General features: G+C 47.3%; 1 protein-coding gene across 2 annotated transcripts in view; it reads right to left on the bottom strand.

The window, feature by feature from the left end:
* The window catches only part of LOC138580052 (methanethiol oxidase-like), a 489,426-nt gene extending 465,080 nt beyond the window's left edge, over nucleotides 1-24,346 (bottom strand). The window contains exon 1 of one of the 2 annotated variants that reach the window (XM_069650290.1): nucleotides 24,011-24,346. In XM_069650290.1, coding sequence (XP_069506391.1) covers nucleotides 24,011-24,014 — 4 coding nt within the window. In that variant the 5' untranslated portion in view covers nucleotides 24,015-24,346. The remainder of the gene's footprint in view (nucleotides 1-24,010) is intronic. The other variant, XM_069650292.1, reaches the window with a different exon arrangement.
* Between the last annotated feature and the right edge of the window lie 534 nt (nucleotides 24,347-24,880).

Below are 24,880 nucleotides of genomic sequence, written 5' to 3' on the forward strand. Positions count from 1 at the left end.
AAGAGCAAAAAGTAGCGGGGACAAGGGGCATCCCTGTCTTGTCCCTCGTCGCATCACTATAGCCTCGGATTGATGTTGCCCTACCGCAATCCTCGCCCCCCGAGCGGTATAGAGAAGTGATACCAGTCAGATGAATCGCTCACCCAGGTGGGATGGACAGAGGAGAAACCTCTGTAGAGCTCGTTGCACTGGCTAAAATGTAGTGATTGTGGATGTAATGGTGTTGGCTGTGTGGAACAGGGAATTTGGGGCCTGGGAGCTTGGAGCTCAGGTTATGGAGCCGTGCTGATGCAGAGCCAGGGATGTGCTGCGGTAGTTGTGCCTATGCCTTAGCTTGGCAGAGCCTGGAGTCTGCACGCCTATGCTTGCCTGCCGGTCTTCCTGGCGAATCCAAATGGAATGAGGAATGATGAGTTTTTGTTTTCATTGGGTTGTGAACTGTTTCTGCTGTTGCTCATGTGTGTGTGTGCGTCTGCAAAGTTGGGGCATTGAGCTGCGTTGATGTAGGTGGTCTGAAATGTGCAGAGAGAAATGACTCATTTTCAAACAGCCTATTGTTGAGGTGGTGCTGCCTAGTGTGGTCATTGATTGTGTTGAAGATGTCCTGTTTTCCCGTGGGGACCATTTGGCTCTTTGGTTCATCTGTGGGAACAAGCAGTGACGTGGCTCACTTGTTTTTGCTGCCACTTGGGTCAGTAGGAACCTTGGTTCCCACAGAGAAGGCTTACAAGCAAAAACTCAGCCAGGTTATTATTTTGGGTGCAGAGTTGTAGTTGATGGGAAGTAAACTAACGTTTGATTAGGTAGACTTAAAAGCAATCTTTAGAAATTAGCTCTTGGTCTACTTTGGGGGGTTCCAACCCAGTTAGAGCCGAACCAGGCTTCATCTCTCGGTCCACTTTGGCTAAACCTAAGGTAACCAGCTTTTATAGTAACCACTTAGTGCCAAAGGAAAGACTTGAATATCCAATTTGAGGGATATCTGCTCATCAAAGCACAGATGTTAGTTTGTAGAACAGTGTAGCTCTGTCTTGGAAAATATCACGTTTCAACATCGTCAGTATCTTTGTGTATTTTGACAAATTATAGAAATACAAATGATATACTGTCGATTGGACTTACAAATGAATTATAATTGCCTGAAAGCAAACAAAAAGTGGCTAGATAATAGATTGAGGTATTAGAACGAGTCAATGCTCCTCAGCATTATTTGGAGATATTCCCCTATGCAGATAAGAGGAGGCTGTTTACGAAATATCAATTGAAACTGTTGTAGTATTTGGAGGTTTTATGTGATAGAAGGAGAATCCTTACACAGAATAGGATTGGTAGGTTCTGTAAAATGGATAATACTGTTGAGACCTCAATACATGAACTCCTTGTATGTCACAAACCAAGTCGACCAAGAGAACTGTACTTTGGGAAATGTGTGGATGTATTCCCTCATAAGGATGCAGACGCGTGTTCTACTAGATGCTTAAGGGGTTGAAAGATTTTAGTAAGCTCAGCTATTTTGGCTTGCTGGTCCCAGATTTGACAAGATTCTCTAATGAAGTGTTTTAATGTAGTGGTATGGATTAATTAATTATTCTGATTTGGAATTGCATTTATTGTATTTGTATATTCCTATTACGCTATTTTGAAAGCATTTTTATTTTTCTCTTTTTTTCTGTATGGAAGGTTAGATTGTAAACCATCTCACACATTATAAAACAATTAAATCCTCAGTATGTTCATAGGTGGTGTACTGCCCAGAGGATACTCATATGCATAATGATATAGTATTGCTTTCACAAGACCAAGTGGCACTCAGATAACACCTACAAAGGGTAATGGAAAGGACCAGCAGGGCTAATCATTTTTCTAGAGGGGGGTACATTGTCGTTGTGGCTATTAAAAAGAGTAATGGCACTGTTGTCAGCCTTTACCAGCTTCCAACCCAAGGTCTCCAAAGGAATAAACCCACTGCACCTTGCCAAACCTGTGTCTAGCTCCCAAAAAAGACCATCCATATCAGTTGGCCTCAATTGTGTCAGTTTCTTTAGTATCAAAAAAGGTTCACGTGCATTGCTGTGTTGGGCTGCTGTCAGGGAGAGAAATACCTCAATAATCAATTAACCAACTACCAGGGACAGGCTCAAAGGGCTGGCCAGAGTTAATAAGGGACTTCCTGACAGACAAGTTCTTTGGGCAGGAATGTTTCCCTGCAATGAGAACATTTCACATGGTGGAATTTCAGGTATAGTTCAGACTGAAAGCACTGGAAGCTTCACCGTTTTCCCTATTAACTGTAAGCTGAGAAGTTTCTTCAGCTCGAGTCTGTATCCAGAGAGTCTAGGGGAATTAATTGCACAATTATCACAACATTTATTTAATTAATACAAAATAGTTTGATTTAATCATGGACAAATTAAAAAAAAAAACATTCATCAAAGCAGGATGATAATAAACAAACACTTTTCAACCATAATGAGAATCAATCAGTACGGTCAACCATACCCATACTTTCAACAGCCATAGACAATCATAACTCCAAAATACTATATTCCTAAAAAACAAAAATAATTTAAAAACATGGCGCAGTGACAACATTATCACATATGTGGCCCAAAATGGAGACCAAATATTTTTTAATATTTCCATTTTCAGGCGACTTGAAAGAACACGACCGGTTTCAACGTTTTGGAATTAATTAACCACTTCTTCATCAGGCAAACACTGTTGGCCTAAAATACAATTATAATTAAAACAATGTATGAGCCACCCAACAATAACCATACTATTCAAAAACTCAATCACACACAACACAATAAAGAATGAAATGAGTTACTGTGTGCTCACAGACATCACAATAAATCTGGTGAACCCGTGGAACCTAGCTGCCACAAACCCAAGCTGACCTCCAGAAGGAGCGTCCATGCAAGGCTAGAATTAATATTTTACTAGATCAAAAAAGGGGGAAGAGAATCAACTGCAGGCCCAGCTCTAACACGCATAACCTCCATACAGGGTTTGGGTTAATGATCCAGTGAACCAAATGAAAACTAATGGAAAGTGCCGATACGTGTGAAACACATTGGAGGGAATACCCACTATGCAAAGCAACCCCCAAATACAAAGGCTCAATTATCAAGTAGGTACACGACCATGGTCTTCAAGCAATGTTTTTGTGAGGATTTTTAATTTGACGGGACTCAATTTCATGAATCCCTTGTTTGTTTAAAAAAAAAAGAACTTAAAGCAGAAACTGACGAAGGCCAGTAGAACTTGTACATGTCGATCAACTATCTTGAACATTCATCATGTTCCAGTGGTTGGTCACTATCCATGGACAACATGTGTGCCATGCACGTTTTCAATAAAAATTCTATTCTTTGAGCATGAAAGTAAAATGTGGCAACTTCGCTAATTTACCACCTGCAAAAGCAAGATTGTTATTTATGCTGTTCGTTGCCCAAGCCAATTGTTCTTGTAAAGTGACAGAGATGCTTTGAGTTTGAATAATAGAAAGCCTCCCTGCTTGCAGTCAACCATTTAATCGTCTTGACTAGCGTGAGAGGAGCTTTAGATTCTATTCAAGACACTTAGGTGTGTAATAACCCACACACGCCCTTAACATTACTTTGCTTTTTCATAGAATGCATCGGTGTATTAGCAAAGTGGTTGAGGAAATGAAGCACTTGACATTGTAGGCATTCTCTGGTGGGGTGTGTCAAGGGTCGGACATGTCCCAGTTTAGTTGTTAGTGAATACCCAAGAGATGATGCAAACACTCAAAGAAAGGGACAGTTGCTTTGGGCAGGAGTTATTATAATAGTGGATGCATAATGAATGGTTGTAAAGAGGTTATTAACCTCGGTGTTGTTAAGATGAAATATATTTGTTTCCATGCATTTGACTTAGTTCAGATTGGTGGGGAGATTAGCCATGGTCCCAGCGTCTCCCCCTTACTCCACACTTCAGCCTTCAACACTTTCACAAATGGAATATGCAGAGTAAGAGGCAGGACTGTTTCAAAGGAATGCATGGCACACACGTGTGATCCTTTACAGTTCACATTCCTTGTAGTTTACTTCAAATGTGTGTGTACATGGGGGATTGTGAGAAGGTTAGAGGAGAGAAGGAGAGAACGTGAAAAGGTGTAAGAATGTGAGAGTGAATGGGAGAGGTTAGAGAACAAGTTATGGTGAAAGATAATATCTGTGATAATATTGTTTTTCTTAAATCATGCTATGTTGTACTTCAATGGAAAGCATTGTATTGATGTTCCTAAAGGCAGGAGGGTTAGGGTAGCTGTGTGGTGCCCCAGCACCCATGGACAGGGCCCCCTTATTATGCTTATCTCCCATTAGTGTATTACAGCCATTCCCAAATGGTGGTGATAGGGATAATACCATTGCTGTGAAAAAACAGCACTAATAAGTATGTGAATATTATACCGGCCCCCTGATAAAGAAGTATGTGGCCTGCCAACGGGTATCTTAGAATCATATTGACCATTAATACAAATGTGTATATTAAAGTCTTCTTGATCAATCGTTGTTTGTTTTTCTCTCTACTTTATATCATAAATGGTTTTGATGCATTGTTGAACCAATAACTGTCAAGTTGATTGGAGAATGTTGGGATTAAGCTCCAATACTATTATATGATGTGTGATCATGTGACTGGCATTAGATAATGGACTGACTGTCAATACTTGCATTATAATTTTGTACAAATTGCACTAAATACTTCAATATATAGCTTGATGATTTGTCAGCCCCAGACTACACGGAGTTCTGGGATATACTGAACAGCCATAGTTTGAGGCCACTTGATGGGACACCCTCTCCCCTCCAGGGCCACTGTCTGGATCCCATTCTTGTGCGCAGATTGTGTCTTTCCAAGTCTGTGACCATGCCCGTCTTTTGGTCAGAGCATTTTGTTAGACTGTTCTCTTTTGATCTAAGCTAAGTAAGGATAGGTAAAGTACTCTCACAGCCAAGACTATGGATATGGAAAAGCATCGTAAGCCTAAAGATCTGTTGGAATTACCGGGTCCAGCTCTGCTGGGGGCCTTGAAATCCATATATCCGGCTTTGAAATGTGATCACTTTTACTCGCTAGGAGATGCAATTTTGGAGGTTATGTGCTCTAAATATGTACTGCTCACAGAACAGAAGATTAATACAACGTCGAAGCCTTGGTTTTCCTCTACCCTAACTCCATTAACAACAAGCATAGGGTTATGGAGAGAAAATAGAGGAAATGTAGAATGCCAGTTATGGCTCTGAATGACAAAACCACTCTGAAAGAATAAAAGGAGGACATTTTTAAGGCTAACACTATTTCTGCAGGAGAAAATTGATTCAGTTACTAATCGTCCTAGGGACCTTTTTCAGTTATTGCCAATTTTCTTCATCCGAGTAGTACTTCTCCTATTGAATCCTCATTAGACCAGGATAATGCACTCAATCAATTCTTTCTGAATAAAATCAAAATCACTCGAGAAAATCATTCTGAATAGGCCGATGGTCTCGCTTCAAGTTAGACCAGCATCTCCACCTGCTACAGTACTTGTAGCGGACAAACACCAATGTGATGCGCATCTGTTCAACTTTAAAGTAGTCTCTGGGGAGTCCATCTTGAGCCTGATGAAAACACTTAAGCCTACTAATGACTTGCTATTTGCACTACCAGTGTGCACTGTGCAATGCCTGGCGGCCGAAGTTATTCCTTTTATGCCATCATTTGTCAATGCATCTCTTTCACAAGGCCTGGTGCCATCCAAGCTAAAAAACCTCTAATTATGCCACTGCTGAAGAAGCCCAACCTTTACACATGCAAATTACAGAACCATTGCCCGGTGGCAGGTCTTCCTTGACCAGGTAAAATCCTGGAAAAAGTAGTTACCGTTCAACTCCAGGATCATGTTGATAGATATACCCTATTAGATGCTCACCAATCTGGATTTTGGCCAGGATTTGGTACTGAAAAGGCTCCGATAAAGGTCTGGGATGAACTCCTTTGGCTATCAGATGTGGGCAAGATATCCTTACTAGTGATGCTTGACCTATAGGAGGCATTTGATACTACTGACCACAGAATTTTAAAGACTCATTCCACAAAATTGGGCAGTGCCTGGATGAAATTGGAAATTGGATGGCCTTGAATTGGCTCAGACTTAATACTAATAAAACGGAAGTGGACTTGCTTCGACCCAAACATTTGTTACATAATAAGGAAAAGCGTAAACCCACCCCCACTTCTTTGGTTCTGGTTTGAGTTTTTCCTCAAAAATAGAAATCTAGGCTGCATCTGGCAAGATAATTTAGGATGTGATAATCAGGTAGGAGCAAAAATCCAATCAGTCTTTTATTCCCTGCGTCTACTGTGGCTGGCCCTCCCATATGTAACATCTGAAGACCATGCCTCCGTTGTGGGGGCACTGTTCAATTCTCAAATGGAGTGTGGAAACACTTATCCAGTTCTGTAGATCGCTGAAAGCTTTCCTCTTTAAACAACCAATTTAAGAGGGGTGATAGCAGGAATATGTGTTCACGTCTGATACAATGGAGTTCATTTACCTGTTCCAGCTGCACCTAGATGTTGTTCATTCTGCTCAGTTTTGTGTTCTACAAATATCTCACTCAAACTCAATCAATCAATCTTTTACTGTGTGGCCAACATGTGGTTCCCACTGCGGTACCACTGTGACATAAAGAACTCGACATGGACGAAGACTCCGGTAGCCTTCAGCCTGCAGGACATCATTTCCATGTGGGAGAAAAGCTATGAGCGGCCTGGAGATCAGCTGTGCAGCACATGGGCGAGAAGATGTAGCAGAGCTGACGGCAAGGCCAAGACCACCAGTGGCCTCCAATGTCAGAAATTAACTCTGTGGAGTTGATGGCGAGATAAAAGGCATGGCAAAGTGAAGGACCTGCCAGCAAGTCAGAGTGGAGCACAAAAAAGGTACAACTATTGCTCAAATTGTATGTTCCAGCACAAAATACGTGTACCAACTAATTTGTCAACACATGGCAATTAAACACCCCTCCCAACAGACATCAAACAATAGAACATTACACCTGTACAACCAACTTACATAACGTAGCCCCAGATAATGTAACATGGCCCCAAAAGTCTCCTTTCCAGACGCAAATTCCTCTGTGCTCTTGACGAAGAACATCTAGAACACCAGTCCTGCATGCAGATCTCAGGATACCTCCAGTCTGCGCACATCAACCAAACAGCAAAGCAATCTTTCATTTCCCCCCTCTTCCCTAACCTAGCACACCACCCCCTCTTTCAGATCCACATGGGCCCCTAGATACCACGAAAATGGGAGAGGGCATGACCTAAATCCCAGTAACATAACATCACAGAGAGAGGAGGGCCGAATCACCTTGGAGCCGAAACAAGACTGCATTGTTTAGGTGAGAAAACCGTATACTGAGAACATGCTTCATCCTGGGGCATTGGGTCCTGGTTTCCAGGAAAAGAACTTAAGTGCAACCTTGCACAGCCTTGCAGAGAAGCTTGTGTATTCTGCGGCATAAAGTCCCACAGATTAATGAAAGTAGCACTGGCTCAGTAGCTCCTGGAGACTGGTATAGAATGGCCAAACCCCTGCAGCAAATTAAATTAACAGTACCATTAAACAATAAAAGTTTGCTTGTTGGAACACTGAGTCTCACTGGTATCAGGTAATAAAATCCCGGCAAAAATGTCCCGGGTAAAAAAAATTGCGGCAAAAATGCTGTGGTTTGATCCAGTAAAGGTGTACCCCATTATACCATTTAAGGGGAGCAGGGGTTGCAGGGGTGTCCCAGCTCCCCTTAAATGGTATAATGGGTCGGGGGTTACAGGGGTGTCCCCCGCATCCTTTAAATGATTGTGGCGCAAAAAAACACGGCATTTTTGCAGCGATATTTTGTAATCATAGCCATTTTTGCCACGATTATAAGACATGGAACCATCCCACTATCCAGCATGAACTGAAACCATGCCCTACTGGACCATTGTTACTTGTGGGGACACTGAATTCAGATCCCCCACATGAACTGAGAAAAACCAGCACTGACTACCTGTTGCATGTTGGGAGACTGAGCCCAGTTTTTTTTAGCAAGAAGTGAGAAAGCCTGATCCAACCCTCACCTGCTCTGAGACTGTAGGTTATTTCCCAGAACAAACCAAAATGTGAAACAATACATTCTTGTTGAAACTCTTAAGATCGTCTTGGTTATCTTAGTCAGACCAACCCAAGTCTTTCTGCCAGATGCATCAGTCAGGACTTACAGTAAAAGCCCACAGCCAACTGATTTAGGGAAAGAGGGGAGGAATGCTACCAGCTCTCTCTCAGGCTGTAAGAGAAAATGGAGATGTTAGTCATACATAAAGTCAGCCTTTACCTAATTAACAGTGTATCCATAAGTCAAAGGGCCATAGACCAGAGTTGCCTCCACCAATGATCTTTAGCCCACGAAACACAAAAAACAGGGTCAGCTCGAGTGGACCTGCCTTGGGGGCATGAGGACGGATGCCTAAGTGGACAGTTAAGAACTGGAAGCCAGTTTGGAGATTATGGGTATCCAGAAACACTGCCCACAAATCCACAGAGGATACAACAAAGGTCTTGTGAAGCAGAAGCGGAGCGGAGGATGAAAAGAACTTGAGGAGCTGGACAATCCCACCGTGCTTCTAAAGAGTCATACGACAACAAGGAGGACTTGGGCTCTAGTTACAGAACAGGTCCCTTGCCCAGTGTCACCTTCTAAGACATTGGTGTTCTGGGTGGACATCAGGACAATGAATGCCACCCTGACCATTGCTGATAAGTGCAAAGATGCTCCTGTGTTCACTATTTGACTTTCTTGTTAGGTCGGCTGAACGTGTGTAATTGTATGATGTCAGCGATCTGCTGGCAGCCCGCTGAGTCCTGGCACAAGGCTCTGTAGTCTTATTCCTGTGCCCCCTCTCACCAAGATGCCACAGGAGCTTTCAGCGTGGACTAAGGTGCTACAACGATCGCCACACCGGGGGCCGACTCAGCTTGTGACTGAAACTTTATCCTGGTCACCCATCATTCACTTCCCAAGTTTATCAGACTTAATAAAAGCCATAATATATGTCATATAAACGATAGGTTATGACCGATGTCATGGTCAATAAGTAGCACTCCAGGTGGCCTGCACTGTAACTAAAGTATTGCCTCCTCCTGGGAATTGTCTGAGTGAGAATGCACCAGTACTGTCAAATTCGGATCTTTGAAACGTGCCTGAGGAAGGTGAAAAAGGTTTGGAGATCTGAGCTCGTATTTCAGGGGTGAACAAGCCGACCAAAGGGTTTTATTGGGGTGGACTGATGATAGGTTGGCGTTTGGGTAGAGTCTGAGCTAGCCGGTTGTTGATCGGATGTAACATTTTAAATGGCAGGGTTGTAAGTGTCCAAAATATCTTCGGGACTTTGTTTCATTGCGGGCTCCCATTGGATTACAAGATACAATTGTTTGTACCCAGCTTTATGGGCTGGTACTCCGTTTTCAGGGATTTAACTTGCTCCTGGTGCTTTTCTTGAGTGTCTTTCAATGTCTGGGTTTTGGATTCAGTCTGTCTCTTCTTAGCTTCTATATACCAACCGAGATAACTGTCCCATTGGTGTGGGTGTACACGTATGCCTTTCTTTCCTAATGCCTTCGATAAAATTATTATTCTGTCACTGTCAAATGTGCCTTCCTGGAGGATGTGTCTAGGTGACTCACTCTGTGTTTAGGAGTGTGCTGGACTTCCTTTAGGAGGAAGTGCCACTTGTCTAGACTGCCCTGAACCCATTCTCACAGGGGTAAGACAAGGTATGACTCATTAGGAATCCATATCCATTCCTAACTCTGTCTGCATAGTGACGCTTTTGAGTCCCACAGCTGACAGCATGGGTACGGCTAATTAACTGACCGCTCTGCCACGTCTAACAGAGACTCACATATTACCACCTGCCTATGTTCCTCCACAGTACAGACATTTCAGTGAAACTCGCAAGTATTAGCCAGATTTCAGATGAGTGCTGATTCACAGCCTATATCCCCCATTATACTACACACAATGTAGAGCGATTTTCAGCTTTTTCAGAGCCTTAGGTAGGTAAGGGTCAAAGACAAGACACATAATCGGTATAAACAAAGCCTGTTACAGCTCCCGTACTAGGATAGAGGAGAGTGTGAAATATGAAGTAGGGTCATTACTGAGTTGCACATTTAGTGTTTCAAGTGTCAAGATACGGGTTTCAACGAGACAAGACAACCATGGGGCACTCATCCAAATATTTTCATCACACTCATACAGAACACATTCTTCCTAATCCCTAATCGATACTACACTACTGTGACCAGCGAGGGGGGTCTCATGGTCTCTTTAATCAGTAGGGAGCATGGATGCGCTGCTTTTCAACTGCGGTGGCCAGACGCTTTTGCTTTTTCTTATTCAGATAAATAGTTCTATAGGCAGGGTATTTTCCCTACTGTATCCTTGGATAATCACAACAGATTTCAGATTTCAGTTTTTAGATTTCAGAGACAAACATTTACCCCAAACCGTTTCAGACAAAGCAATTCAAAATATAACAATATTCTGACACAATCACCTGTGTTCACCAACCCACGATTTTCTGTCAGCTCTTTCTTCCGCACCTGCTCTGTCCGCCCCCCCGTCAAGTCTCTAGGTGCTCCGGCCTGCTCTCCACTCCAATAAAATTGTCTCTTCTAGGTCCACAGGGATCACCGAGAAGTGAGCCTAGCGACCCTTGGACCTGACCACAGAGCAGTGGGAATCTGACTTCTAACGCACAAAACTTGTCATGGAAAAATGACCACTGACGATTCCGTTGGATTGGTGAACAATTTATTAGTAAAAATCAAACAGGACAAAAACATATCAACGGCAGTACAAGACTGCGGTCCAAGTGAGAACCCCCTCCCTGTGTGCACTGTTCTCTTATAGGCAAAGGAACACATGCATTTCAATAGAAGGGGTGATCCAGACAGGGCAAGGAATTGTACTGAAACACTGTTGCAAGCAGGGAACAAAGCCCCACAATACAAGCCTTTGATACCAGCTGGGTTCTTTCATGTTAGACAGTGTTATCAGGGAAGACAGCATATTGTGATACATTTAGTGGAGGTGAATATACTTTTCAAAGATTCACACATGCTCTGAGGCAGGCGAGAATGCTTACAGTATGATGACTTCCGTCTGCTAATGCTGTTTTTCCTAAGAAAGCATGAGCCTAAAACACACTTACATATGTTAAAAGGGAAACATGTCAGAAGCGAGAGAGGTGAAGGCAAGCACAGCTGCACACTTGGCATAGAGCCTTCATTGCAAACACATATGCAGTAAAGCCTAAAGATTCAACCTCGCACAAGCAAGAAACAGTTGTTTAAACATGGCAGTTTGCAGTGTCGGCTCATTATTATAATGCAGTAATGTGCATGGGGAGCACGTAAAATGTTCATTTCCCAAACGTTCCCCCCACATCAGCGACAACACCCTAGTCTACGTGTCATCAAAAGCAGAACACCTAGAAAGATTGTATATGGTGCTGAATGGTAATGTGTTTCAAGCTGCTTTTTTCACAGGCAGTGTCCATTCAAATTCCTGTGCTCTGGCTCCTCATCTCACCTCAAACCCCCATTCCAACTTCCTCCTCCACGAGCAGGTGTTTTGCTGGACATCTCCCACCTTAGCCTGTCACATTGTTCACAAAATACATTTTCCTGGATTCCAAGATTGCTGCCGGCACCGGGTAGACCGGCGACGGCTGCTCCAGGACCCCCGAGGCCTTGTTCTGGCGGCTCCACCACCCCCCAGAGCTACGGCACGGTTTCGGGTGTAAGAAATCTTGGGGAACTTTGTGGAGGTGTCAGTGTTGCACCGACACCGAAGCCCCGACAGTATCAGCGGACCAGCAGGACGTGGGCCGGCGAAGTGAGGAGGCCCCTCCCCCCCATCCAGGGGGATCACAAGTCGGTGGCAAAGGGAGTGTTTTGGGGAGAGCCCACGAAGTGGCGGCGGGTACCCGGAGGGGCCCCAGAGAAGCTGCTCTGATCGCAGGGAGAAGCATGATGCGGCTGCTCCAGAGGCCAGCGTGCTCGAGGGAGCGGGCAGAGGACTGGCGCTAGGAGCTGCTGCAGCGACCTGTGGCCAGGACTGAGGCCCAGACCGCCAGCTGAGTGGAGGAAGCCGGCGGAGAGTGGCAGGGCGGCGCCTTACCTCGGGATGCAACAGCGAGGTGAGGAGTGCATAGAAGCGGCGAAGGGGAGCGGAAAAGGACAGAGTGGGGCAGGCGACGTGCACAGACTCTGGTCCAAGGAAGGAGAGTAGGGGCACACCCGGAGGAGCGGCTTTGTAGTCGGAAGCACCAGCACCCGCTGGGGAGGCGTGTGAAGGGCGGCGACAGGACTGGGGGCCCCCGGTGAGCGGCGGGTCCTGGTGCAGCGGCAAGGAGCAGAGGACCGGGGGTCAGTGAGGGCCCCGATGAGGGAGGGGCCCCGGCAGAAAAACGCACAGGGAAGAGGCCACACAAGTCCCTCTTCCGATGCAGGAGGATAAGGGGCTCAGTGTTGGACCAGCTCCAGAGCCTAAGGGCTGATGTTGGAGTACACCCCCAGGCCCACATAGATTGGGGGGTCTGGGAGTTAGGAGGGGGCTGAGACCAGACAGTGGACACACAGGGGCGCCCTGACTCAGGTGTGGCAAACACTTGGGGATAAAAAAGGAGACGCCTTGCGCCCCCGGAGGGTCGGAGTGAGCGGGTGTCCACCAGTGGAAGGGGAAGGAGTGTTACTTGGTCGAGTGGCCGGGCCCTCCACCCGCTGAGAGGAGGACATGGCAGCTGCAGAGTGAGGGGCCCTCAAGCCACTGAGGAGACAGCTTTGGGCCTGGACATTTGCGGGTGGCACGGCTGAGACGTGGGGCGGCCCTCCCATAGATGTCTTCAGGTCCAAGGGGAGGACTGGGAAGGCTGGTCACCTCGTGGGCGAGCCACAGGGAACTTTGCCTACACTTTGGCCCACAATAGAGAGCAGGGACTTGGGTAAAGGGGGGGCGGCCAACCGAGAGAGCAACGGGACAAGGAAGGATTGGACGAACTGTCGCAGATAACGAGGCAAGACCTCAGGGGGAAATGAACAATCTGAGAGAGTCCCTGGCCAAAACCTTTCAGGAACAATTCCAGCTGCTGAGGACTGACCTCAATGCGGCGATGGGAGAACTGCGGCAAGAAACGTCTCAACTGGGGGAAAGGACGGATTTGCTGGAAAGAGGCCTCCAGGAGTGTGAAAGACGCAATGGCAAACAGCGAGGCTATAGATAGATTGGACACGGCAACAAGGAATATGGAAGCAATGGTGGAGGATCTGGAGAACAGATCCAAAAGAGTCAACATCAGGATTAAATCACTGCCGGAAACTGTCACTGATCGACAACTGAAGGAAGAGATCCACTGGGTCTTCGCGGCGCTCCTAGGCGGGGAGTCCCCGGGCACGATAGAACTGGACAGGGTCCATAGGGTGGGCCAGTCCCCAGGAGGACCCAGCGCCCGTCCCCGGGATGTGTTGGCTGCCTTCGCTAGGTATGGCCAAAAAGAAGCGGTGCTGAGAGCAGCAAGGCAGAGTGAACTGGTACTATATAAAGGACAAGAAATACTCTTGTTCCAGGATTTAGCAGCAGCACGCTGATAAAAGGAGGAGCATGGGCCCAGTTGTGAAGGAGTTGGCAAAAGAAAGGGATAACGTATAAATGGTCCTTCCCATTTGGGCTGGTGTTTGAGTGGGAGGGGAGTCAGAGGCGAGCAACCACCCTTCGGGAGGTGGCCAGTATAATACGGTTGGAACTAGAAAATGGCGGGGCTACGAAGGGGGGCCACCGACCCGAGGGAGTCAAACGGAAAGAGGCAGACCATGGGAATGGTCCACGGTGGGGGAGCGGGGCAAGAGGAAGGCTGCGCTGCAGGGACCAGTTGTGGGGGGAAAGACTGGGCCAAAGAAGGGGAGGGAGGCAGCGGAGCAGGGGGGTCTGGGCGACATGGTTCTTGATATTCTCAGAAGAAGGCTCTTCGGGGGGTGGTGGGATCAAGGGTTTTACAGGGGGTCTGGGGGGACGGAGTAGAAAACATTCTGGAACAAGTGAAGGCAGGTTTATCCGTGGTGATGGGGTGGGAGGGGTGGGGGTGGTGACGGTCTCACTTGAAGTTGGTGGTTCAAGGTGGGAGAGTGTGGGGGAGTGAGGGGGGAGCCATAGCGAACAGGAAAGTAGTACGGGACCTGTCGTGCCAGAGGATTGAGGCAGGGGGAAGAGAGGAAGGAGGCGAGTGCCTCCTCAGATGGGGGAGCGGGGAGACCCAGGGGGAACCTGAAGTGGGGAGGGTGGGACAGGCAAGGAGGACGGGTTGGTGTTCACCCCAAACTTCAGGTGGCTAACACATAATGTAAGGGGACTGAACTCCCCCCTTAAGCGGACAAAACTGGAGCAATTTACCAGGGCTCACGCGCCAGACATGCTAGCGCTGCAGGAGACACACTTATTGAGGAAAGACCAGAGCCGCTTGCGGCTGATGGGCTTCTCGCAGATATTGTTTGCATCAGGCCTACAAAGAAAGGGGGGTGGCCTTGGCATTCCGAAGGGGGATGGATTTCAGAATCCAAGACACTCTTAGGGACAAGAATGGGAGGTACATCATGCTGTGAGGGGAGTACATGGGAGCATCTCATACCATATGTCATATCTCATGCCTCAGTGTACGGCCCAAATGCGGGGCAGGACCTATTCTTGCACGACCCCCTGGGCATTCTGCAGAACTTCACGAAAGGACAAGTAATACTGATGGGGCACCTCAATCTGGCCTGGGACAGGCGGCTAGACAGAACACAGCAAGGGGGGAGCGGAGGGGGAGCAATGGCTTCTCCCCAGCTAAACGAGAGATGGGAAGAGGCCAGATTCTGGGATGTGTGGAGAGTGTTACGGGGGGAAGAGGAAGGGTTCACGTTTCTCTCTGACGTCCACAGAACCCAATCAAGAATTGATTACATTTGGGTGTCCGCAAGTCTGTTGGAGGAGTGGAGTGGGTCGAGGCAGGTCCCATGGGGATTGCCGACCACAAGGTGGTGCAGATGAAGTTGCAGCTGGGGAGGCGCAGGCCCGGAGTGTGGAGTTGGAAGCTCCTAGGGGAACTCCTGAGGGATCAGGTGATGCGGGAGGAGATAGGGAGCAAGATTAGGGATTTCTTCAAGAGGATTAGCAGTTCAGACACGAGTCTTGGCACGAGGTGGGACGCGTTCAAGGCTACATTGAGGGGGGAGCTTATTGCTTTGAAGGCGGAGAGAAATAGACAAATGAGGGGGCTGGAAATCCAGCTGCAAAGGAAGGTGGAGGCCACTAGGGGGCGAATGAGGGAGACCCCCACGAAGAAGGTATACAGGGAATATAGGCTAGCTGAGGGCCAACTGGGGATCTTACGGACCAAAAAGACGGAAGAGGCAATGCTACGGGTCAGGCAGAAATTTTATGCGAAGGCCAATAAAGCAGACTCACTCCTGGCTCGCCTACTGGGGGGAAAGTAGGGAACAGAATGTTATCACGGCCATGAGGGATGAGAGGGGGGAGAGACGGACTTGATACGAGGAGATAAAGGGGAGGCTAGCCAGATTCTATGAATCCCTGTATACCTCACAGAACACGCAGTTGTAGCCTCAGAGGGATTTCTTGGGGGCCCTGCCCCTCCCCCGGTTATCCCGGGAGGACGGGGAAGAGTTGGACCGGGATATCACGGAGGATGAGGTGAGAGCTACCATAGCGGCACTCCCCCGCAACAAGGCCCCGGGACCAGACGGTTACCCAGCTTCCTTTTACAAAACCTACTCCCACCTACTGGTTCCGCATCTTACGCAGTTGTTCAGTATGTTTGGGTCCAGGGGAATTATTATCCCCTCGATGGAGGAGGCCAAAATAACACTAATTCACAAAGCGGGAAAAGACCCGGAAGAATGTACTTCCTATAGACCTATCGCCCTTATAAACACAGAGGCAAAAATATTCACTAAAATATTTGCGAAACGCCTGGAGATACACCTCCCCTCGCTGATCCATCAGGATCAGACAGGGTTTGTGGTAGGGAGGCAGACTGCTGACAATGTCAGGCGGGTGTCCCACCTGGTGGAGAAAGCACAGAAGACGACCACTCCTGTGATCCTTCTGGCGCTGGATGCTGAAAAGGTGTGTGATCGGGTGGAGTGGTTGTTTCTGTTCCAAGTTATGGAAAGGATGGGTCTGGGGGCAGGGTTTATCAGTATGGTCACCGCAAACTATCAGAATCCCACATCACGCATCATGGTGAATGGAGGCATTTCACATCCAATTACTCTAAGACTGGGCACGAAGCAGGGGTGTCCTCTCTCCCCGTTACTTTACGCAATATTTTTGGAACCCCTTCTGTTGGCCATAAGGGAGGCAGACACCATCCAGGGTATACCATTCGGGGGGTATCAGCACAAAGTGGTGTCATTCGCTGATGACATGCTGCTTACGCTGACAAACCTGATGGAGTCTATCAGGGCATGCATGGAACTGCTGTACACATCTGCGGAGATATCGGGTCTGCGGGTCAATTTACAGAAGTCGGAATTAATGAACCTATCCCTGGGGAGGAATGAGGTGGGAGCGCTGAAGGCAATCTCCCTGTTTAAGTGGAGTCCTAGTGGGGTACGATACTTGGGGATCAGGATAACCCCCTCTCTGGCGGGTTGGTATGGAGCGAATTATACCCCCATGTTAACTGCGATCAAAAAAGACCTCAGGAAGTGGAGCGCCCTAAGAATTACCTGGCTGGGGAGGGGGGCAGCCCTCAAAATGGTGGTTCTACCCAGTTTGCTTTATCAATTTCAAGCTATCCCGATATCGGTCCCGTCGAGCTTCTTTAAGGAGTTGGATTGGGTGGCCAAGGAGTTTATCTGGGAGGGCAAGAGGCAGCGGTTGGCCAGACGACTATTGATGGCATCGAAGGGGGCCTGGCTCTACCGGACTTCCGCCGATATTACGAGGCTGCACAGCTTAGGGTCATTAGGAAATGGTTTTCGGAGGATAAGCACTGGGTAAAAATGGATAGAGCAGTAGCCCAACATCACCTGGGAGCAGTACTGTGGCTCCCATGCAGACTGAGGTCACCCCACCTCTATTTAAGTGCTATAACAAAGGCAGTAGTTGATATTTGGGATGGAGCAGTGGAGAGGTGGGGGATTATGACCTTTCCTTCGCCGTTCACCCCCATCTTCAACCACAGGGACTTCATGCTGGGGTTGGAGAGGGGGGCGTTCCAGCAATGGGAGAGGGGGGTGTAGGACAGTGAGGGACATGTTCCGCGACCATAACGTGAAAACGTTCGAGGAATGCAAGCGGGAGTTTGGGGTTGGCGAGGGAGAAAGACACAGATACTTCCAGATCAGACATTGGATAATGTCAGAGGAGGTACGGAAGGCTGCCACACGTGGCCTGACGCAGTTTTAACAGTTCCTTCTGACGCACGAGGGGTCCAGAGGACTAATCTCAGACCTTTATAGGCTTCTGGAAAGCGCCCGCCCGAAAGCAAACTGGGCTTACATGAGGGAGAGGGAGCAGCACTCGGGAGTCAGAATGGAAAGGGAGGACTGGGAAAGATTGTGAAAGATAATTCAGAGGGTGACAAAAGCTGTCTAGCTGCAGGAGGCCTGGTACAAGTATATTTACGGTTGGCACTATACCCCGGCCTGGCTGCATACGATGTATCTGGCAACATCGGGGAATTGCTGGAGAGGCTGTGGGGAAGAGGGGACAGCAGCTCATGTTTGGTGGGATTGTCACATAATTCGACCCTTTTGGTGCGACATCACATAGGCCCAAACTCAGGCCCTCGGGAAAGGGGCCAGCCAAGACCCCCGGGAGATTTTGTTGGGGAGGCGGGTACTGGGAGGTGGAGAGGAGAGGAGAGGGAGCACTAAGGTGAAAGTTATCTTTACCCTGGCCGTGATGTCTCTTATCGCACAGAAGTGGAAGAGCCCGTGGTTCTGATGGAACAAGACTGGTTAAGGAAGATGTGGGAAATAGTATCGATGGAATGGGCAACGTATGCGATCAACAACAACCTGGGGAACTTCTCAGCGGACTGGGGAGAGACTTTGGCCGATTTAAAAGGGGATTTCAGGGCGCAGTGGTGCCCCAGAAACTCAAGCTGTTGGCATCTATGGTTGATCTCATGATAAGGAGAGAACGAGACGAGAGGGTTTGCTGTCGCTATGGCAGTAGTTTGGGGGGGGGTCAGTTGGATGCTGTTTTGTTCTGTTTATGTGATGGAAATAATAAAAAGAAGTTTAAAAAAAACATTTCCCTTTAATTCAACACTGGTAAGAGATGCAAAGATTGTTTTTCTCTTACATTCAGCTCTACCTAACTCCATTAAGTAGTTTTAAATCCCTAAAGATGGGCAAATACTTTCAACAAAGAAACAGGACACAGTGGACACTTAGGAGCATGGCCCTGCTTCCATGCATACATCTGTCGGTGTGTTAGGACCAGTAGTGCCAACAAAGATGTGCCAGAGAAGAAGCTAGAATTACCGCCTATCGGAGGAAGAGCTTTAAGGTAGAAATGCATCTTTTCATTTTCATGAACTAGATGCAGAGATGTATAGATTCCAAAATGATATTTATTTCAGAATTGAATTATATTTTTGGTTGCCTAAAAACGTATTCCATTGAGAATGGAGATGTGACTCCCGTACAAATACTTGTACTTCCAACTCCAAAAATAGGGAGTATAATTCTCCTATTTTAAAATCTTATCTGGAGCCCTGCTGACACGTATTTAGACTGATGACAAAGTGGGTCCTGATTAGGAATGCAGGATTTGAAATAATAGTCTGTAAAGGGGGGGTCGGCCTGCTCTGTCTCTGCAGGGCGTCCGGCAGCAGTCGTTCTCTTAATATTCGTTGCTGGCCAAACCTGGCTGTAACCCACAGACTGTTTGTGTGTACAGGATGAGGAGATGTATAATTCCAAGTAACCTGCAAACTCCACCTCCCCACTGTGATAGTCACTGGTGAAGAGACACAAAATAGAAGATAAAGACGTTTTTCTGGCCGTGATCACTTTGACCCATGAAACTCTGTGATGTGTGAACCCCCGGCACAGTCGCCGTCAAAGGAAGGCCTGGGCTAATTGCCCAGTGTCTCTTCCTGAGCAGGCTCGCCAGTGCAGAAATATTTGCCCACATTGCCCAGCATGCAGATATACTTCACCCCTCCCCCGCTCCACCACTGACGGGCTTCTCATCCCATGTTGGGCTTCTCAACCCATGTTTGGACAGATTCCCCCTTCCCGCTTCACAGCCCCAAGATGCACCTTCTCCACCACGAGTGTGGTGCGGTCCTTTCACCACCTCTCAAGAGCAGGCATGTTTTTCTCACGTACATAGGAGGCAGTGGCGAGGAAGGAACACTATCCAGTGCAGTTGATTTTACAAATTCCATCTAAAATTGTAAATTCACCAAGAAGTAAAAAAAATAAGGTGTGGGTGAGCATGTGTACTTTTGGGAGACAGACTGCAGAGCATGGCAGAGGATGGGCAGGCCTGCAGGGCATGGCATAGCATGTGCAGGGTGCGTTGACTGTAGGAAGGGTGAGGCCTGAGAGTGTATGGAGCTTGGCTGAGGGTCTGTGGAACCCAAAGGGTTTTCACAGCGTTGTTTAGGTAGTGCAAAGTGCGACAGAAAGTTACAACGAATGGCACTCCGTTTTGTTGCACAGGCATGGTTTAAAAATTGCAAAACATGTTTCAGGGTGAGTGTGACTAATATGTGGAAAGTAAACATGAACGATGACAATGAGAAACAAACAGCAAGTAAAACCTCAGTTTTTTTCTCTGTACAAAAAAAATGTAAAAATGTATTGACTCCTGCAACTAACACTCATTCTGTAACAAGCGCCACGATGCCTCCGGGCTGTTGCGCGCTCTACAAATGCGAATAACTAAATAAATACTTATAAAAATGCACTAAATGACACTACCACCTTGACACAACAAGGTGAAATGCAGGCAATCATCCCCTCATCCCCAATACGCCTTTTAGAAAGTCCCTAATAAAAGTCCCTAATAAAAGTTCCCTCCCATCCAATTTTACTGATTTTTTAACACATAGTGGAAAACAAAAATGTAAAAACAGGCCAAAATGCCTTTCAACCTTTGTTTTCCTGTGCCATTGTCATGTACTAAGTCTCAGAGTTTAAAAGTGAGTCGTGGAACGAATAGTGAAGTCGTTTACATATTACTCCTCCCCACGGGAAGATTTTCATGTGATTTGGTGGTGGAGGCCAGGGGGCGCAAAATGCAATTACTGTTTCTGATGTGCCTTCCTCCTCTGCCATCAAATGTTGCCTGTTTTTACACCAACATATGATTTTCTGGCTGGTGGCAAACCAATGGTTCCCATGGAATCGGTCTGTTTTAGCACAGGAATCCATCGCAAACGCCGTCTGACAAATATACATTAGCTGGCTGCATTTACTCTTTGATTTACCCTGGGGTTTGCAGCGGGCTGTATTTTCTCAGATTTGGGATCCAGCAGAAAATGTTGCCATGGAAATCCATTTGCACCCTTCATTTATTTTAGTGCATTCTGACTGCTTTCAATGATAAATGATGCTGTGGTGCCGAAGCCATGATGGAAACTGTGGTTGTGAGGATGAGACACTTACCAACAAGAACACTTCAGCGTCTGATCAGGAATCCTGTGAAATGTCAATTTAGGATTATATTCTGCAGGAAATATTTAAGAGCAAACTTTTAGGTTTAAAAGGTGTGCACCTTTTATAATTTGGTTTCAACATTATAAGCAATGCTCCTCCCATGGTTTAGTTTACAGGTGTTCATGATTAATCTTCTAAGAAGCAAATGTTTATTGGTGGGGGAGTTGAGAACAGCCCTCCCTCCAAAATCCCTAACTCCCCCTACGTCGTTGGTGGAATCCACCGAACAGCAGTCGTCAGGTTTGCAGGCCAGACACTTCACCACTGCACTATATAACCAGATGAAAAATACCAAACAACTAAAGGTGAAATGTCCCATTTCGGTACTGCAGTTCCCGGGGAAAACACTTGTATTGGTTCTTGGAGTTTAAAACCTGCACACCTTTTAACTTTTTCAAAAATACCACTGGAAGCAAATAGCCTCTCTTGATTGTGTGTGTGTGTTAATTTTATGAAAGGGAAATGCCATTCTTCCCGTCCAATTTGGGTGGCTGTCTAAAGTCAATTTAATGAAATGTGCATATTTCACCTTGATATGCTAATTTCTGGCAACGTCACATCCCATTGCGCTTGTTGCGGAGTCCCCTACTTTGATTTTTAGGACTTGACTCATGGTAACATCACTATCAAGACCTTGTTTTGTGATCCAAGGGACTTGGGAAAATGAGAGGATTTGCAGTGTTCACCACAGGTGGTAATCACCTGTGGTAAATACTCCAATCGTGACATTTTCCTTTACCTCCAATTACTGACAAAGTTGGACTTTGGCGGTGCGGTGAAAGGATGCTCATTCAGTTACTGGCACCACAGGCGCAGAGTGCATTGGGGCAGAGGGGGGTAGGGGCAGGAGTGTCATATTGCCCCCTTGCAGATTCTGCAAGTAACAAGGTGGGGGGTATATCCTCGGAGTCCCTCTGCCAGACATTAGTCCTGATTACTAGAGACTTACCCAGAGTCTTTAGCTCACTATCTTTCACAGAGGAGAAATATCCCAAACATATCAGTCTTTCTCCTGCCCTGGGGCAGTAAAGCACAGAAATGCTAGGCAATTCTCCTCTGAACAGGAGTACCAACACTACCAACACCAACCCCAGACACGTGTTTCGGTCTGGTTGGACCTCATCAGAAGGGTGGAGCTGTGCCTCTCTAACTTCTTCTTCTCAATTATCGGAGGCGTGGGCAGACCCATGCAGGCGCTTCCCCATCCTAAAGGATGATGTGTGAGCAAGGGGCCACGTCTGGATTCCCCTAGTAACTTAGGGTGAGACCCAAAGTTACTAAAATATGCAAATAACAAGGGGGGGTCCTGGGAGTCCCTCTGCCAGACATTAGTCCTGGTTACAAGAGCCTTACCCAGAGTCTTTAGCTCACTATCTTTCACAGAGAGGAAACATCCAAAACACATCAGTCTTGTCTTTGTCCTGCCCTGGGGCAGTCCAGCACCGAAATGCTAGGCAATTCTCCTCTGAACAGGAGTACCAACAGCAACCACAGACACGTGTTTCGGTCTGGTTGGACCTCATCAGTAGGGTGGAGCTGTGCCTCTCTAACAATAGTGAGCAAGGGGTCCACGTCTGGATTCCCCTAGTAACTTAGGGTGAGACCCAAAGTTACTAAAATATGAAAATAACAAGGGGGGGTCCTGGGAGTCCCTCTGCCAGACATTAGTCCTGGTTGCAAGAGCCTTACCCAGAGTCTGTCTTTCACAGAGGAAATATCCCAAACATATCAGTCTTTGTCCTGCCCTGGGGAAGTCCAGCACCGAAATGCTAGGCAATTCTCCTCTGAACAGGAGTATCAACAGCAACCCCAGACACGTGTTTCGGTCTGGTTGGACCTCACGAAAGCAAAACAAATCCGGACTGAGTGTGCTGCTCTTCTAACTCACTGGGAGCAGCTAACTCACTGGGAACAGCCCGGCTTCTGCCCCCCTCCCTCATCCCTGCTTCTGCTGGGCTCATCAGGCTTGGTGAAGTGTTTGCATGCATCTCGCAAAAGTAGCCCGTTTGGCTCACTCCCAAGTGGGAAGAGGCCCCAATAATGGACCACCTCCAACTCAGCCTTAATTTGGTAGGTGAGGAATTCCAAATCAGAATGCTGCCAAGACAGCTCAGGCAACATTTGCTGAGATGTTATATGAATCAAAAAACATCACTCTTTACTTCGTCGACATACGTTCGAAACATCATGGTTATGTGTTTAGACCCGCCTGCCTGTAAATCATGCGGCTTTTATTTCCAATTCCTTAGGCTAAATGTGTTGGCTCCTTCGCATTGCTTGGTGTTACAATTTCTGCCCCTGTTCGAAAATCAAAAGTTGGCACCCCTTATTTCCCAGGTGCGAAAATCAAAAGTTGGCACCCCTTATTTTCTCGCGCAGCCTACTGGGAGGGATTGTTCAGGGCAAGTCGAGCAGACGGCGCAGAATTGCAGAATACTGTGTGTGGCTGTAGAGTGTGGTTGAGTTAGAGTATGCAAGATGTGCAAGTGTCGGAGTGACACTTTGGAGAGTGACTATTGTTATGGGTGTGGAACATGGGTACCAACCGTCGGAAAAGTTTTCAGTTTTAGTTTTTCTGGGTCGAACACACACATACGCACACACACATTCATGCAAGCTCACACGCACTGAATTCAACTTCTCAAGAAGGCTTTCTGCTAAAGGCTGTTTAAATTGCCACGTGCCGCCCTTCCAGGGTATGCTGTGCAGAGACAGGTTCGAGTCCCCCGCCGTGCTCAAGGCACTGTCCCGGGGTCAGATTCCCCAAGTGGGCGGCACTGGCTCTGTTCTGCACCATTTCAAAGAAGCACCTCTAGAACATGGTTTCCTCCTTTTCAAATCCATGCGGGTGCTGGACCGCGTCTCCACAGCGGTACAGATCCTGCGAGGGCTGCTATTCTCCAACTAATGTCGCTGCCCCCATTTCGTCATTCGCCTCGTCCAGCTCACCCTCACACAGTCACCTCACATCGCGTTGACACGAGAGTTTGGAACAGAAACAGGAACTGATTCACATGGCAAGCGCCCTGAGTGGTGCTGACTGGTGCATGTTTGGTGCCATTTAGCAATAACTACTACATCATCTTCAGTTCAAACTGTAATATATGCGTTGCTCACAATGGCGTTTGAGAGCCTCCATTGAAGATTTCCAGCGAAGAGGGCCATGTCGCCCGCTAAAATGCATGTCGCCTTCCCCCCACTTACCCATATTGGCTCTGTATGTGGCCTCTTTCGTCTCCAATCAGGTATTTGACCCTGCTTCCCTGCTTCAGTCCTCACGCTGCTCAGTTCACGCGATCCCCGGGTTGGGTATGAGAGTCACTCAAGAAAGGCAGGAGCAGCTGAGATGGAAATAAGTAGCTACGAGGAAGTGAATAGAAGCAAGGTAGGGATCGGGTGAGGGAGGACGGTTTGTACAAGTATCCGCTGGAGGAGAGAGAGCGAGAGAGAGCGCGAGCCTGAGGGAAAGGCAGGGAGACACCTGTGAACTGGAACTCCAGCTGCACTGAAATAGCCAGTGCTTTAAGTGAGATGAGAGATGGGGGCTGCAGCAAGGGGCGTGGCTTTAGTGTGGGTGTGATCTAATGGGAGGGCTGGCAGCTTAGTCAAGAGCCGCCCGGCATAAAAAATATATCATAAACTTTCAGGGGTTTGTGAAGGCAGACAGTTGTTTGTGCCACTCTGCATTGTACCGGTCTGTCTTGCTCTGGTGTAAAATAGCACAACAGAAATAAGTGCAGCGGAAAGCAGAATTGGCAGAGCTGTGTTTCTGGGGGATAGGCAAGGTAGCCATGTCAGAAGCTCCTGCTAAGGGAACGATTTGGTCCTGTGGCCCATGGCTCCGCAAAGCATTCATGTGGTTCCAAATTGCTCTCAACTGCACATATTCTTGTCAGTAAAACATAATCATTTGACATATGTCACATGGTAAAAAAGTTAAGAAATTAAGTACATCTGTCCTCGATGCTCTGTTTCCAGTTGATTGTTTGGGTCAATTCAGGGCTTTAAGTGGACCGTGGCTAGATGGGGCAGAGCCCTGGGAGGCTCCGAAATATGGTTCTGAGGTGGGGCCCT

The sequence above is a fragment of the Ambystoma mexicanum genome, chromosome 1p (assembly GCF_040938575.1).
Source record: "Ambystoma mexicanum isolate Mex_15411 chromosome 1p, UKY_AmexF1_1, whole genome shotgun sequence".
Lineage (NCBI taxonomy): Eukaryota > Metazoa > Chordata > Amphibia > Caudata > Ambystomatidae > Ambystoma > Ambystoma mexicanum.